The sequence below is a fragment of the Thalassophryne amazonica genome, chromosome 6 (genome assembly GCF_902500255.1).
Source record: "Thalassophryne amazonica chromosome 6, fThaAma1.1, whole genome shotgun sequence".
Lineage (NCBI taxonomy): Eukaryota > Metazoa > Chordata > Actinopteri > Batrachoidiformes > Batrachoididae > Thalassophryne > Thalassophryne amazonica.
In genome coordinates, this window is record NC_047108.1 from 3,055,776 (window position 1) to 3,072,911 (window position 17,136).

Here is a 17,136-nt window from a genome sequence, read left to right on the forward strand (position 1 = left end):
GCAGTCAGACCCGACCACCTCTGCCTCGCATCCCTGAGGACCTCTGGGCACGATTACTGAAAGCTCTGTGAAACCGTTCAGTTCTCGGGGGTCTGCCCGTAGGCTCCCGAAAGGCAGGCTGCTGGGAGAGCTGGCCCTCAACTGCGAAAGCACGTGCAGCTCTGGGAGTAGGCGGGAGCCTGGATGTAGAGTGAAAAGCAGCATCAGCCGGAGCCACAACCAGGTTTACAATAATGCTGTCAACGGCGGGCATACGGTTCAGACCATACTGCTCCGAATCACACACAGAGCTAAGGGTTCTGCAGTCCTGCGATAGATGGGTCAATGATTTGGGGTCCGCCCAACATCGGTGGAGCTCTTCGATATATGGTTGTGAAACTGGAACGTTGAACTCAGGTTTCTGAGTGACTTTGAAAAAGGTACTTGAAGCGGTGGTTTCCGCAGGGGGATTGTCGACCCCAAGCCTGGATAAAGCCAACTGAACAGCTTGCTTAACAAAGGATAGTCCAGGTCCGGTTTGCGGGAGCGACTCTGCCTCAGAGGTGTGAGAGCCCACTAATGAATGGCTTGGAGAAAGACCCCTCTCATCCTCATCCTCCACACAGTTTATATCACTTGTCATGTACAAGGAATCAGTCGCAGCAATAGACACGACATCGTCCTCCTGCTGAGTAACTACATTGGTCTGATCAGCCTCGTTAGGGACAACAGGAACTGTCACTGCATCCCTCGGCTGTAGATTCAGAAGCAAGGACTTAAACTGAGCAAACTCAGAAGTCAACGTTTTGACCTTTTCAGCCAAAGCATGGTCATGAGTAACCTTCTTAGCAGAAGGGGCTCTTGCATGTGGGCGTTTACGGCGCTTTGGTTCCTTCCTGGGGCTGGAGGCCAAAGTCGCACTAGATATTCCACTTTCCAATGTCGCAAGTCTAGCAGATCTCTCTGCCAGTAGCATGCTGGCACAATTAGGCAGGGCTTCCCTCAGGTGTCCGATCCCAAGACACGAGAGGCAAAACATATGACCATCATCTGGGCTCAAGGGAGCCAAACAGGTACTACAGCCATGCAACAAAGGCCCTGTCAACATTGTGGAATGAGTGCAGATGGCTACAGATGGAAAGACAAAACATGAATCACACGCAGTGTAAATAGTAACACAAGGCACGGAGCGTGAAGCACTCACAGCCGTCGACTTGACACGAGGCACGGAGCGTGAAGCACTCATAGCCGTCAACTTGACATGAGGCACGGAGCGTGAAGCACTCCAGCCGTCGACTTGACACGAGGCACGGAGCGTGAAGCACTCATAGCCGTCAACTTGACATGAGGCACGGAGCGTGAAGCACTCCAGCCGTCGACTTGACACGAGGCACGGAGCGTGAAGCACTCACAGCCGCAGACTCGACATGAGGCACGGAGCGTGAAGCACTCCAGCCGCAGACTCGACACGAGGCACGGCACGTGAAGCACTCCAGCCGCAGGCTCGGCATGAGGCACGGAGCGTGAAGCACTCCAACCGCAGACTCGACACGAGGCACGGCACGTGAAGCACTCCAGCCGCAGACTCGGCACGAGGCACGGAGCGTGAAACACTCGCAGTGTAAAAACTAATATAAATCCCGGAGCGTGAAACACTCACAGCCACAGTAATAACACGATGCAAACAGCCGAAAAACTCACAGCCCAAGTGCTAAGTCACTTAGAGCAACAACAACACTAGCTGCTAGCGGAGCTGTTAAACTTAGAAAAATGGCGGCAGTGCAGATGAAGTACTTCAAGGAGTGGAAAACACTCACGGCAAGCCCAACACAGTACACTATACTGGTTCTGATACACACACTACCACGTAGTTAACGGGGTTAGTGACACAACTAAACAAGTAGCCAGCTTTCGTCGAAACAACACAGCTAATATGCACAGAGGAAAATACCCAGCAGGGCAGCGGTGAAGGCAAGCACCCGGCGTTTAGGAAAGTGTACTCACGACAGGCGTCAGTCAAAGAATACAAAAAACGGTGAAGCCGTGTCTCGCTGCCTCTGGAGGACGTGTGCAGTGCACGTAGCTCCAACCGAAGGTGGGTTGCGAGGCTACAAGCGAGAGCGGCAATCGCAGCTAAATGTGTTCTCAACCTCTAAGAATGCGAGAATGTAGAGAAGAAGCGAGCGCTGGGTGCGTCTGGCATATAAAGACAACAGTGACATCACCCAGGTCACATCCAATGGCGTGACTTTGTTGGTATATATTCTCGACCTCTCTGTGCTGGCGCACATGTAGTTATCCAGGTGCTAAAGCACCGCCCTCTGGCGGTCAGGAGGAATGAAATAGAAATGCCGATTTAAGGACATGATTAAACAGGTGTGTCGTGGTTCACATTTTGATCACATTTCTACTTTGTTTTACTGCTCTTTTGGGTTTTGCTTTCAAAATTTTCACGTGTTAAATTGTATTTTCTGTGTTTACGTAATAACTTAGTGAATACTACTCTGTGGTGCTTTATTGTGATATGTCTGGTTCTTGTTTGTTTCCATCAAATGCATGCTCATTTCCTCTGTTTGAAGGAGTCATGCACTATTTTTAGTGTTCACAGTTGCTCAGTCTGGTGGTGGTCATGGTTTCCTCATCATCATTCTGCACCGCAGCTCCTTCTGCAGCTGGTCTCACTACAATCTGTAAACTTTCTTCTTCACTCTTGCAGACATTCTTTGGTCACAAATCACTCCTGCCACCTTTCTCCACCCACTCCACCCTGCCAGAAATCATTTCTTCACCTCTCTACCACACTCTCCATTACTTTGGACAGTTGACCATAGGTATTTAAAGTGGATATGACACTTAAAGACAACATAGTCTTATTACATGTAACAAAGGTTATATAATTTGGTCAACCTAAGCGTTTTGGGAAAATGGACGCAGTTCTCCCATTATATATAACATTTGAACGTCCTGCCACTGAAAAATGTGCACGCCCCGTGACCAGCTTCCCACTGAGCACCAAGCCTAAAATACGTCACTACATGTAGACCGTATCGGCTCGCGCGCCTGGCGGCCGTTGTTTACACTTTTTTTAGCGGCAGAAACTTTGATTAAACACAGCTCTCAGGGACTTGTTTGTCGATATGCCTGACCAGTGTGTCGCAGCATATTGCACAAACACAAGGGCGAAAGGTTTTAGCCTTTTCAAGTCTAGGCAGATTGATCAAAAGCCACGGTGTTGTGTGATGCACGACATGTCCAGCTGCCGCTCGCTCCACTCGCACACCCACATTTGCTCCCGACAGCAGACACTTTCCTCTACCGTCTCCATGTTCTCGCACCGCTCACAGGAACACATAAAATGTCAACCCCAAACACATAATATGTTCACAATAATCTTGAAATGGTGAAGGAACTTACGTAGTAAACACGGCGGCGGCATTGTTCAGTGTTGTTTTCTGCGATCTTTTTCAAAACCTTTGCCGTTTATTTCCTATTCTTTCGTGAAAATAAAGTAACTAAACATGGATGAATGCAATGCCAGGCACTTGAAAACGGCAAAAACCCGAAGGTAATGACGGTGGTCCACAAGTAATAGTTACTGTCACGGCTCCGGAACAATAACAAAGGCAGTAAACAGACGCTCGAATCGAAAATGATATACAGTAATTAGAGTGTTATAAACAGCAGCAACAAAAATCAAAGCCTACCTTACCATTCCATATTCTGCAGCCTTTCAAAATCCATCGGAATTGGCACGTCTCTTGCCTCTGCTTTGGCTCCACCATAAACACCGTCGGCATTATTTTCGCTGCCAGAATGCTCCTGTTTGAATGTTCGTCTGAAAGATACGGCTCCAATCTGCAGGGTCTAATCACTGCTGCACCATCCTCAGGATCCGAGTCAGAAATAATCCACACTTGAAGAGGAGTCAGAAAAGTTCTTGATCTCGTCACTGTCCATGCTGAGGTCCATCTGTTCCTGTTGTTAATCGAACAGACAAAGATGGGACTCTACACGCTGTGACATCACGGCATCGCGTGACCGCTGATGGAACGCTACCAGCGCGCTTTCTAAGAACCACACTTTTGAGAAACTGTACAAACTTTATTTCTCAGTGATAATGATTAAAACCACTTTCAACTTACTATACTGTATGTATATTTTGATATTTATATCAGTTTCACCTAATTTTTTAGGTGTCATATCCACTTTAAGCTCATTTACCTTAAGCCCCTTTCACACCGGGGCTGCTTGGTGTTGCTTCCTGTGGTGTCATGACGTGCAGCAGGGGGCAGAGAGGAGGTGACAATGCAGCCTGCAGGTCCTCTGCACAGAGAAATTAGAGTATACAGTTTGGCTGCAGCCAGACTGTGCACTCTAATTTCTCTTCTAGTTTATATTAGTTCTTGTGCTGAGCTGCAGGTCTGCGCTTTGAGTTCTGTTGTAATTTATCTTTCCTCGTATGACCGTGCGAATGAACCATCTGTGAGCAAATGTGGAGATGTCTGGAGTTATACTTGATGTGAACATGTCCTGTCTCTGGCAATCAGTCTGTGAGCAGGGCCTATGTCCCTTTTTGTCCTTTATTTAACACAATGATGAGAGAGTTTGAGGGGAGAGAGAGGAACTGCCTGCAGCCAGACAATTTTTTTCTTTTAATTGTTCACATGTGCGCGAGCGAATGAATTGTCCGTGAGTGGACTGGAGGTGTCCAGACTTTTCACTGGATATGGACATGTCCTGCCTCTGGCAAACACCATTCTGTCCTCTTTGCATTGGCTCCTAATTTGGTTCAGACCGTAATTTAAAATACTGGTGATGACTTTTAGCGCTTTGCAAGGTCAAATGCCACTCTACATCAGTGAACTCTTGCACCCGTATGTGACAAGCAGGTCTTTGAAGTCCTCAGACCAGAACCTGTTCATTGTACCAAGGTCAAAGCTGAAGACCAAAGGAGACTGTGCATTTGAGGTTGTGGCACCCAAACTGTTGAATGTACTGCCCCTACACCTACGTTCCGTGGACTGTGTTGGAACTTTTAAGGAGAAGCTCAAGACCCATTTGTACAGGCTTGCTTTTAACTAGTTTTATCTTATTGCTGTTTATAGTTTCTGTATTTTTATTTCTGTGTTCTTAAATTCCTGTAAAGCACTTTGTGATTTTATCTTGAAAGGTGCTATACAAATCTAAACTTACTATTGACATGTCACAGCCACAAAGACTGAATGTACAATGATTCAAAGTTCCAACCATAACTACAAAATAACTTGGCACAGGTGACCATTTTAATCTTTTATTAAAAGTACTTTTATTAAAAGCAGAGGGTGTGGGAGGAGTTCAGAGCAACCATGGAGAAGGACTTTCCGTTGGCACCAAGGTGCTTCTGGTGGACCGTGGGGCACCTCAGGAAGGGAAAACGGGGAACCATCCAAGCTGTCTACAGTAAGGATGGGACTCTGTTGACCTCAACTGAGGATGCAATCTGCCACTGGAAGGAACCCTTTCAGGAACTCCTGCATCAGACCAGAGCACCCTCTATATGAGGGGCAGTGCTGGAAGATGATGGGGGATTATCATCAATTTCCCTGGTGAACACTTGTTTGACATTGAGGTAGTCAAACAACCCTGCAGTGGCAAGGCCCCACGGGACGATGAGATCCGCCCAGAAATGCTGAAGGCTCTGGGTGTGGACGGACTGGCTTGGATGAGACGTCTCTTCGACATTGAGATTGAGTGAGATTGGCTGGAGAATCAGAATGGTATTGCATTCACTTTAGCATACTGTTGTGACAAAAAGGGAGTTGAGCTGAAAGGCAAAGCTCTCGATATACCAGTCAATCTTTATTCCTCCTCTCACCTATGGTCACAAGAGTTGGGTCATGATTGACAGAACTAAATCACGGGTACAAGCAGCCGAAATGGGTTTACTCAGGTGGGTGGCTGGTCACTCCCTTAGAGATAGGGTAAGAAGCTTGGTCATTCGTGAGGACTTTGGAGTAGAGCTGCTTCTCCTTTGCAGTAAAAGGAGCCAGCTGAGGTGGTTCGAGCATCTGGTAAGGATGCCCCTTTGGCACCTCCCTAGGGAAAGACACGCCCATCTGGGAGGAGACCCGAGGGAAGACCCAGGACGAGTTGGAGAGATTATATCTCTACACTGGCCTGGGAACACCTCAGGATCCCCCAGTCATAGGTGGTCAATGTGGCCTGGGAAAGGGAAGTCTGGGGTCCCCTGCTCGAGCTGTTGACCCTGCGACCCGATCGTCATCATTATAAAGACTATATCTGACTTACTTGAGAATGTGAGCTCAGCCAGTGGTATGTCGCAGTCAAGACAATCATCGATGAAGCAAATGCAGATACTTTCAGCCTTCAGCTCCACCCCCGACAGAGGCGCTGAATGACTCCTGGAGCCAGACTCAGCCCGAGCTCTGGGATGGCCCAGTGCAGTCTCAGCATTCTCCAGCAGCCACGTAGCTGCCTGGTCTAGATGGCCTGATGCACGCATGCGGACGCACACACACACACACGCACACACACGCACACACACACACACACACACACTTTCATTAAACACTGGACAAGTGTAAGAACGAGTTACCAAAACAAGAGCAACAGTGAGTATACTGTGGTCACATTTACTTCAAATGACTGCGACAAGCAGTTGGTATTTGTTGCTTGAAACAGAATCAGAATAGCTTTATTCACCAAGTATCCACAGAATACAAGGAATTTGACTTCGGTTTGAGCTGCACTCTGTCTGTACGGCATGTATACACAAATCACTGATTAATTTACATTAATAAAATGGGTAAATGAAATGTGCAAGAAAAAAAATGTGCAATAAGCGAAAAGAAAAAAGAAAATGATGTGTGAAAGTTGTACATGAGGTAGATGAATTAGTGAGTTTTTTGGTGGGTTAAAGTGTTCATCAGTGTGATGGCCTGTGGAAAGAAACTGTTCCTGTAATGTCGAGCAGAGGGAAGGAGTTTAAACAGTGTGTGTCCAGGGTGTGAGGGGCCCGCAGAGATGTTACCAGCTCGCTTGCTGGTACTGGACCGGTGTCCCAGACCAAACGGTCCACCTGAAAAATTAGACTGCGCTGCCTCCACTGCACATGCATCATTTCAGAGAGTCAACAGCTCATCTGGGAAAGAGTCTCTTCACCCAAAGCAAATGGATTAAATTCAAATTCAAACAACTTTATTGATCCTTAAAAGGATCAATAAAGTTATTATTCAATAAAGTCATCAATAATAAGTCATTATTATCTTCACATCCAATTACCTCAGACAAAAATAGAGCAATTAATCCACAATTATTACTAGTTGAACATAATAATGGCACACTTAAAACAACCGCACATATACATTTGATTGTTTATGTACGCTAAACTTTGAAACAGTCCTTCATCCGAATTGTCCGTGTGTGCGTGTGTGCGTAGAGTCAGAAGTGGCCTTCTCAACAACCGCAGACTGTGAGGGAGGGCAGATGAAAGGGAGCCATGTGTGTCACCAGGGCCGTTGAAATCTTTCTGGAGGAAAACATGCGGGGCATTTTTGACCTTCGGTAGCTGATAAGGCAGCCGTATTTGTTAGGCAGAGAAACACAGAACTCCAATACGGCTTCTCTTGACTGTCCAGATCCAGTTGTGTGAATATTCACTGGGCTCCAACCTCAATTCCTTTGCAGGGCAGACAACTGCTCCAAGATGGTTTCCATCTTGCATTTAAGTTCAAGAGTTAACACAGCCTTGCCAATCACAATAATCATGAGGGACAGATGTGGGATTGTGGTTTTGGTGGCAGCTGTCTTGCCAATTTCCCGGAACATCAGGGCAGCGCCTAATCCTAGTAGCAGAAACCCTCCGACCACAGAGACAAATAAGAATAAATCCTCGACGTCTTCAGCGGAGAGTGGCGCCAAGCACACTATGTGCCAATTCTTCCAGGCATCAAGAACATAGCCCGCGGGATAGGTTCCTTCTGGGCATGCAGGGTCCCACAACCCTGATTTCCTTATTGAAAAGATGGTGTCAATAGCGTTGACAGACAAGCTGATTAATTCCATGGTTATTCCGAATGTAGTTCAAGGAATTCTCAATCTGGTGAAGTTGGGACTTTGAAGGTTGAGACAGAGATAGAGATAAACAGGAGGAGAGGAGAGAGGAGGAGATGAGACTGCCCTCACCGGAGTTAACCATCAGATGACAAGGTAAAACCTCTTAAATCATTCTAAAGTAAGTTTTAAGGAGAAACCAAGCTGTTTTAAGCAGAAACGAGGGGATATTCTATGACACTTTAAAATGACAAACACGTAGTGAACGCAACAGCTAACAGCTCCTGTAGCTGCGGTGCTCTGGTCGCTTCCTCTGTCTTTTATGATGAAATAATGCTGAATTTATGTGGAAATTATTGTTGTACAAAAGCTTCAGATATCTGTCACTGGGACAGCTGATGATTGGAGTGCAGTTTGAAGCAGAAACAAGGTGATAATCTGTGAACTGCGGATAATGACGCATGCGTAGTGAAGGCAGGGCGGACCGATTTTTAGGGGGAACTGTTCAGTCGGTGACACCGGTATAAGTCCTGGATGGAGGGCAGTCTGGCTCCAATGATTTTTTTCTGCAGACCTGACAGTTCATTAAACTCTGTGCCTGTCATGTTTGGAGGCAGAGAGAAACCAAACAGAGACTGAGATACTGCTGGTTTGAAAAGACAGATTCGCAGATTTTAAATCTATTCTCATTTTAATTCCCACAGTTCGATTCACACATTCAAAGGTTGATTTGATGTGTGTGTGTGTGTGTATATATATATATATATATATACACAGTGAGGAAAATAAGTATTTGAACACCCTGCAATTTTGCAAGTTCTCCCACTTAGAAATCATGGAGGGGTCTGAAATTTTCATCTTAAGTGCATGTCCACTCAGAGACATAATCTAAAAAAAATAAAAAATCCGGAAATCACAATGTATGATTTTTTTAAATAATTTATTTGTATGTTACTGCTGCAAATAAGTATTTGAACACCTGTGAAAATCAATGTTAATATTTGGTACAGTAGCGTTTGTTTGCAATTACAGAGGCCAAACGTTTCCTGTAGTTTTTCACCAGGTTTTCACACACTGCATCAGGGATTTTGGTCTACTCTTCCATACAGATCTTCTCTAGATCTTTCAGGTTTGGAGTTTCAGCTCCCTCCAAAGATTTTCTATTGAGTTCAGGTCTGGAGACTGGCCAGGCCACTCCAGGACCTTGAAATGCTTCTTACGGAGCCCCTCCTTAGTTGCCCTGGCTGTGTGTTTGGGGTCACTGTCATGCTGGAAGTCCCAGCCATGACCCATCTTCAATGCTCTTACTGAGGGAAGGAGGTTGTTTGCCAAAATCTCGCAATACATGACCCCATCCATCCTCCCTTCAATACGGTGCAGTCGTCCTGTCCACTTTGCAGAACAGCACCCCCAGAGTATGATGTTTCCACCCCCATGCTTCATGGTTGGGATGGTTTTCTTGGGGTTGTTCTCATCCTCTAAACATGGTAAGTGGAGTTGATTCCAAAAAGCTCTATTCTGGTCTCATCTGACCACATAACCTTCTCCCATGCCTCCTCTGGATCATCCAGATGGTCACTGGTGAACTTCAAACAGGCCTGGACATGTGCTGACTTGAGCAGGGGGACCTTGCTGCTCTGCAGGATTTTAAACCATGACAGCATCATGTGTTACTAATGTAATCTTTGTGACTGTGGTCCCAGCTCTCTTCAGGTCATTGACCAGGTCCTCCTGTGTAGTTCTGAGCTTTCTCAGAATCATCCATACCCCACAAAGTGAGATCTTGCATGGAATCTGTGACGGGGTGCTGCACAGATTGTGACAGATTGTGACAGATCAGGGGACCAACTTCACTTCACGGCTTCTGCACCTCTTCCATCGGCAGTTGGGAATCTCGCCGATCAAGACCACTCCGTATCACCCACAGACAGACGGTTTGGTCGAGCGGTTCAACCAAACCCTCAAGAAGATGCTGCAGAAGTTTGTGGCAGACAGTGGGCGGGACTGGGATCAATGGTTGCCCTTCCTGCTGTTTGCCTACCGTGAGGTCCCTCAGGCATCCACAGGTTTTTCCCCGTTCGAGTTGTTGTATGGCTGGGATGTTCAAGGGCCACTGGACCTGCTGCGGAAGAGTTGGGAGGCTCCTTCATCTGCAGCTAGTGAACGGAGTGTGGTCCAGTTTGTGCTTGAGATGCGGGAAAGGTTGGCCCAGTATCGGGAGGAAGCGGAGAGCAACCTACGGGGGGCCCAGCAGTCCCAGAAGTTGTGGTATGACCGCCAAGCCCGACACCGAGAATTTAAGGCCGGTCAGAAGGTTTTGCTCCTGCTGCCGTCCTCCACCAGCAAGTTACTTGCCAAGTGGCAGGGCCCCTACACGGTGCTCCGGAAGATGGGCCCCGTGACGTATGAAATCTACCATCCTGAGAAGAGAAAGATGAAGCAGACGTACCGTGTTAACTTGTTGAAGGAGTGGAAGGAAGCGCCTGCCTTGGTTCCAGTGGCCTCTCTGTTGGTGACGGAGGTGGATAGTGATGAGGAGGAGGAGTCATCTGTGGTCAGTTCCATCCAGTCTGCCGAGCCTGTGCTCTACCACCTCTCCACTACTCAGGCCAGTCAACTCGGCGAGGTGCTCCAGCGGGTGTCAAAGCTGTTTGCGGTCAACCCAGGGAAGACCAACCTGATTGAGCATGCCCTCCGTCTGAAAGAGAGGCGTCCAATCCGCCAGCAGTCCTATCGGGTGCCACAACACCTGGTGGGGAAGCTTCTGAAGGAAGTAGAGGAAATGCAGGGTCTGGGTGTGATTGAACCCTCACGGTCCGAGTGGTGCAGTCCAGCGGTCATCGTGGTAAAGAAGGATGGCTCGCTGCGCATTTGTATTGACTTCCGGAAGCTCAACGCAGTGTGAGAGTTTGATGCCTATCCAATGCCTCGCATTGACGACTTGCTGGAGAAGATTGGACGGGCCCGGTTCATTACAACGTTGGACCTTTGCAAGGGCTATTGGCAGGTGCCGTTGGAAGTGTCCTGTCGCCCTTACACTGCTTTCCGGACACCTGCAGGCCTCTTCCAGTTTACTGTGATGCCCTTCAGGCTGCACGGAGCACCTGCCACCTTCCAGAGGCTAATGGACTGTGTCTTGCATGAGTGTGAGGACTGCTGCGCTGCTTACTTGGATGATGATGTCATCTTCAGTGCCACCTGGGAGGAGCACATGCGGCACCTGGAACGGGTCCTGAGCCGGATTCAAGAGGCGGGCCTGACGCTGAATCCGTCCAAGTGTGAGTGGGTCAAAGGAGGAACTTAAATACCTCGGCTATTGGCTGGGGCATGGTGAGGTCCGTCCACAGCTGGACAAGGTGGAGGCGATCTGCAGTTGTCCACAGCCCCGCACGAAGAAGGAGGTGAAGTCCTTTCTGGGGCTGGCCGGCTGGTACAGGAGGTTTGTCCCGCAGTTTGCTTCCATCGCCGCTCCCCTGACCACCCTCACTGCGAAGAATGAGAGGAATCCTGTCATTTGGAGTGAGGACTGCGAGACTGCTTTCCAGACCTTGAAGACTTGTCTGTGTTCGCCACCTGTCCTGCGGAGTCTCGATTTCAACCAGAGGTTTCTGGTCCAGACCGATGCATCGGCCCTTGGGATCAGAGCTGTCCTGGCTCAGGGGACTCCGGGAGAAGAGCAACCCATCTTGTATCTAAGCCGCAAGCTGCTGCCTCGGAGACCAGGTACTCGACGGTGGAGAAGGAGGGCGTGGCTATCAAGTGGTCCCTGGAGAGCTTGTGGTACTATCTGCTGGGAAGGGAGTTCGACCTGGAGACTGACCACCATGCTCTGACCTGGATGAATTCCATGAAAAATCACAACAGCCGTCTGACTCGGTGGTACCTGTCCCTGCAGCCGTTCCAGTTTTGAATCCGTCATCGGGCCGGCAAGAACAATGTGGTGGCTGATTATCTCTCCAGGTTGCCGTGCAGCGTCCTCAAGGTTACTGTGACGGGGTACTTGCAGCACCGCGTCCCTCTCTGCCTTGCGTGCCCCTCCTTCTCTCTCCCTCTGTGCTCAGGGACTGTGTGATTACAGCGCACTGGTTCTCTGCTTGAATTCATATACACTTTCTCCCCAGTTGTAGTGCGGTTAAGGGTGCACATTTTGGGTCTATATGTCCCTATTTTTGGATATTGAATGTTGACAAACTCTCTTACCTGTTGTTGCGCAGCTCTCAGCTATCCTGACGGGGCTAAACTGAAGCGCTTTCTGGTTGTGCTTTAAATAGCACATTGTGGCGCGCTTCAAGCGGTCAGCTGACCTCGGGCTGAACCATTTTTGTGTGTGTAGATTTGTTGTCTGATTTGTTACGTTTTCTTGTTTATTTTTGGGTACCAAAGATGGGTAAGGCATTTTTATTGTGATTGAGTTATAGATTGGTGGGCAGAGTTAAAAGGGGAAAAAAAAAAGAAAAAGAAAAAAAAAAAACTCATCCCCCTCCGATTATCTCTTGGTACGCACAGGGGCGGGGCGTTGGGTATTTAGGGGGGGATATTGCTGCCAGGAGGAGATGGTGTTGGAGCTTTGGTAGTGATGCATGAGTGGTGTTGTCCATACGGTGTCTGAGGGTTTTTTTTTCCTCTTCCCCTCCTCGTGGGTTTTTTTTTCTTTTTTGGGGGGGAAATTGCTGGCCCTGAATAAAGTATATTGCTGGGAGACATCTTGGACTCAGCCATTATTATGATTATATTTTTGAGCAGTTTGAGCAGAACCCAGTGACAGAATCCCAGACCGAGGGAGATTGACAGTCATCTTGTGTTTCTTCCACTTTCTAATAAATAATCATAACAGTTGTTGTCTTCTACCAAGCTGCTTGCCTGTTGTCCTGTAGCCCATCCCAGCCTTGTGCAGGTCTACAGTTTTGTCCCTGGTGTCCTAAGACAACTCTTTGGTTTTGGCTATGGTAGACAGGGTGGAGTGTGATTGATTGTGTGAACAGGTGTCTTTTATACAGGTAACAAGTTCAAACAGGTGCAATTAATACAGGTAAAGAGTGCAGCATAAGAGGTTTTCTTAAAGAAAAATTAACAGGTCTGTGTGAGTCAGAATTCTTGCTGGTTGGTAGGTGTTCAAATACTTATTTGCAGCAGTAACATACAAAAAAATTATTAAAGAATCATCATTGTGAATTCTGGATTTTTTTTAAGATTATGTCTCTCACAGTAGTGCAGCAGCTAAGAGAATATTTACAGCAAAATTGTGCAAATGGTGATACAAGCACCAAAGTTGGCACAAATACACAAAAACTGACTGGCCACTTGAATTTTCAATAGTGTGCCAGGTAGGGGTCAATTGAAGAATTACACAGGGGTCAAAATTAAAAATGCTCAAATCATTTTGAAAAATACACCATATTATTTGTCTGATCGTAAAGATTCCAAAAAGGTATAGTTTGGACTATCTATGACCAAATGATCAGAAGTTATGGGGTAAAAACCGCAAAAATGGTGACAACGGTCAGTGTCAGTTTGTACAGGAGTCAAAAGTTAAAGTTGCTCCAATTTTGGTAAAAAATTATGTAAATTATTAGTTGAGTTATCAGGGTTTTAAAAAGGAATAGTTTGGACCATGTATCATGCTTTGTTATCATGTTACAGGGTAACTTATGTCACATGTCATAGAATCCAATGGACGTTGACCTTGTTTTACCTTTACTTTGGAGACCAAACATTCAACACATCAAAACTATTTCATTTATTAATCCTATTAGCTCAACCAATAATTTGCATCACTTTTTACCAAAATTGAAGGAACTTTAACTTTTGACCCCTGTACAAACTGAAACTAACCTTTGTCATCATTTTTGCTGTTTTTACCCCATAACTCCTGATCATTCGGGCATAGATAGTCCAAAATATACCTTTTTGGAATCTTTATGATCAGACAAATAATGTGGTATACGAGGTCTATTAGAAAAGTATCCGACCTTATTATTTTTTTCAAAAACCATATGAATTTGAATCACGTGTGATTGCGTCAGACAAGCTTGAACCCTTGTGCGCATGCGTGAGTTTTTCCATGCCTCTCGGGTGCGTCATTCGCCTGTGAGCAGGCTTTGAGTGAGGAGTGGTCCAGCCCCCTCATCGGATTTTCATTGCCAGGAAATGGCGGAATGATTTGGGCTTTTTTTCCATCAGAATTTTTTCAGAAACTGTTAGAGACTGGCAGCTGGAAACCATTAGAACAATTTATCTGGCTTTCGGTGAAAATGTTACAGGCTTGGTAGAGAATAAGGAGTGTTACTGTCACTTTAAGGACGGCCCCCAGCAGCTATGGGGCACGCCGTGCTCCGAAGCCGCCATCGACAAGCTGAACGACCATTTCATTTCTAAACGGATGGCTGTCTGGATCCGTGACCATCATGATGAAGCCTCACAGGACATGTTCTGGCATGTCCAGGCACATCCACAATTTCTCGGATAATCACTCGATGGAAAAACCACCGACAGCTGTCTGAATGCCATCTCAAAGCCGTCCTGTGAGACCAAAATGGAGGTTCATTTGTCTCGCTCCAGTAGCGAATCCATCATGACGCGCGAAGCCTCCGCTCGGCTTTCCATGACAAAATCTCTTGTTAAAAGTGAAATCTGCCGGAAAATGGTTGATGTCCAGCTCTTGTGATAACCAGAGAAATGGCACACAATGGTCACGGATCCAGACAGCCATCCGTTTAGAAATGAAATGGTCGTTCAGCCTGTCGATGTCGGCTTCGGAGCGCGGCGTGCCCCACAGCCACTGGGGGCCGTCCTTAAAGCGACAGTAACACTCCTTATTCTCTACCAAGCCCGTAACATTTTCACCGAAAGCCAGATAAATTTTTCTAATGGTTTCCAGCTGCCAGTCTCTAACAGTTTCTGAAAAAACTCTGATGGAAAAAAAGCCCAAATCATTCCGCCATTTCCTGGCAATGAAAATCCGACGAGGGGGCTGGACCACTCCTCACTCAAAGCCTGCTCACAGGCGAATGACGCAACCGACAGGCGTGGAAAAACTCACGTATGCGCACAAGGGTTCAAACTTGTCTGACGCAATCACACGTGATTCAATCCATATGGTTTTTGAAAAAAATAATAAGGTCGGATACTTTTCTAATAGACCTCGCAGTTTTCAAAATGATTTGAGCATTTTTAATTTTGACCCCTGTGTAATTCGCCAATTGACCCCTACCTGGCCGCCTATTGAAACTCAAGTGGCCAGTCATTTTTTTTTTTCAAAAGAGTAATGTCTAAGGAGTATTTGTACCAACTTTGGGGCTTGTATCACCATTTGCACGACTGTTTCAGTTATCTGCTGCACTACAGTGGACATGCACCTAAGATGAAAATTTCAGACCACTCCGTGATTTCTAAGTGGGAGAACATGCAAAAATCGCAGGGTGTTCAAATACTTATTTCCTCACTGAATGTGTATATATAGAGAGAGAGAGAGAGAGAGAGAGAGAGAGAGAGAGAGAGAGAGAGAGAGAGAGAGAGAGAGAGAGAGAGAGAGAGAGAGAGAGAGACAGACTTCGGGTTGAGGTTTTATATGTGCTTGAGGTTTTATATGTGCTTGAGGTTTTATATGTGCAGACCAAATCTGAACTCAATCAGATAAGATTCAGAGGTCCCCCAGAGTGACACACTTTCCCCCCCCCCCCCCTCTGCTGGCAAGGCAACGTCACCCTGACGGGAGTAAACTCTGATGCTATTATTTTTCTTTTATGGGTACATGTGATGGCTTCTAATCCCACCAAACTGGAAACCTCCCACCCCCCAACTAAGCCTCAATATCCTGTCCATGAATATCACAAACAGGACTGGTGACAAGGCCAACCTCCACCAGAAACGAGTCTGACTTACTGCCGAGCACCTGAACACAGTTCTTGCTTTATGAGTATAGAAATTGGACGGCCCTGAGAAGGGGCCTCCTCACTCAAAACGTTTCCAACTGAGGGCTACACGTCCTCTTCAACACGTGTCATCTGTGCACCAACTTTTGTTTATATAAAAGCATGTTCCACCACCTCTCATTTTCCCAGAGAGCTCTGTTCTATTTCATTCCTCATGACAGAAAGAGGGCAGTGCTTTAGCACCTGGATAACTACATGTGCGCAGCACAGAGGTTGAGAATATATACCAACAAAGTCATGCCATTGGATGTGACCTGGGTGACGAGGTTGACAAGGTTAGAGGTTGAGAACGCAGTTAGTTGCGATTGCCGCTCTCGCTTGTAGCCTCGCAACCCACCTTCGGTTGGAGCTACGTGCACTGCACACGTCCTCCAGAGGCTGCAAGACATGGCTTCACCATTTTTTGTATTCTTTGACTGATGCCTGTCGTGAGCACACCTTCCAAAACGCCGGGTGCGCGCCTTTGCCGCTGCCCTGCTGGGTATTTTCCTCTGTGTACGTTAGCTGTGTTGTTTCAACGAAAGCTCGCTATTTGTTTAGTTGTGTCACTAACACCGTTAACTACATGGTAGTGTGTGTATCAGAACCAGTATAGTGTACTGTGTTGGGCTTGCCGTGAGTGTTTTCCCTTAGCTCTATGTGTGATTCGGAGCAGTATGGTCTGAACCGTATGCCCGCCGTTGACAGCATTATTGTGAACCTGGTTGTGGCTCCGGCTGATGCTGCTTGGCCGGATGCCCGCTGCCCATGACCTCAGTGTAGGGTCAGTGATGACCTCCTCACCAAAAGCTATGACATAGCTGCTCGCATTGGTCGCCTAGGCAACTCAGTGTCCCATTTAGCCCTTGCCCTCTCAAAGTCTTTGAGGGAGGCAGAGATTGATGATGCTACGCAAAGTCTTAGTGATGCCTCACTCCAAACCTTTGCTTATATGTCCAGAGAGCTTGGCAGACTGATGTCAACCCTTACCATCACGAGACATCAGGTGTGGCTTGCGCAGTACCCCCTGTCCGAATCCTGCAGAGGCACACTCCGTTCGCTGCCGGTTCTTCCAGGCCAAGTATTTGGACCTGCAGCCAACAAACTTTGGAGCGTGCTGTTGAGGCTAGTAAATCTCAGCAACAGTTTGTTGACCTACACCAGTCTTCCAGACCTCAGTCAGTCAGATGTGCTA

General features: G+C 47.1%; 1 protein-coding gene across 1 annotated transcript in view; it reads right to left on the reverse strand.

Annotated features, from left to right (window-relative positions):
* Positions 1–17,136, reverse strand: part of vps13d (vacuolar protein sorting 13 homolog D) — a 535,261-nt gene that overhangs the window by 240,395 nt on the left and 277,730 nt on the right. Inside the window, 1 exon segment of the mRNA XM_034171656.1 lies at positions 6,268–6,468. Coding sequence (XP_034027547.1) covers positions 6,268–6,468 — 201 coding nt within the window.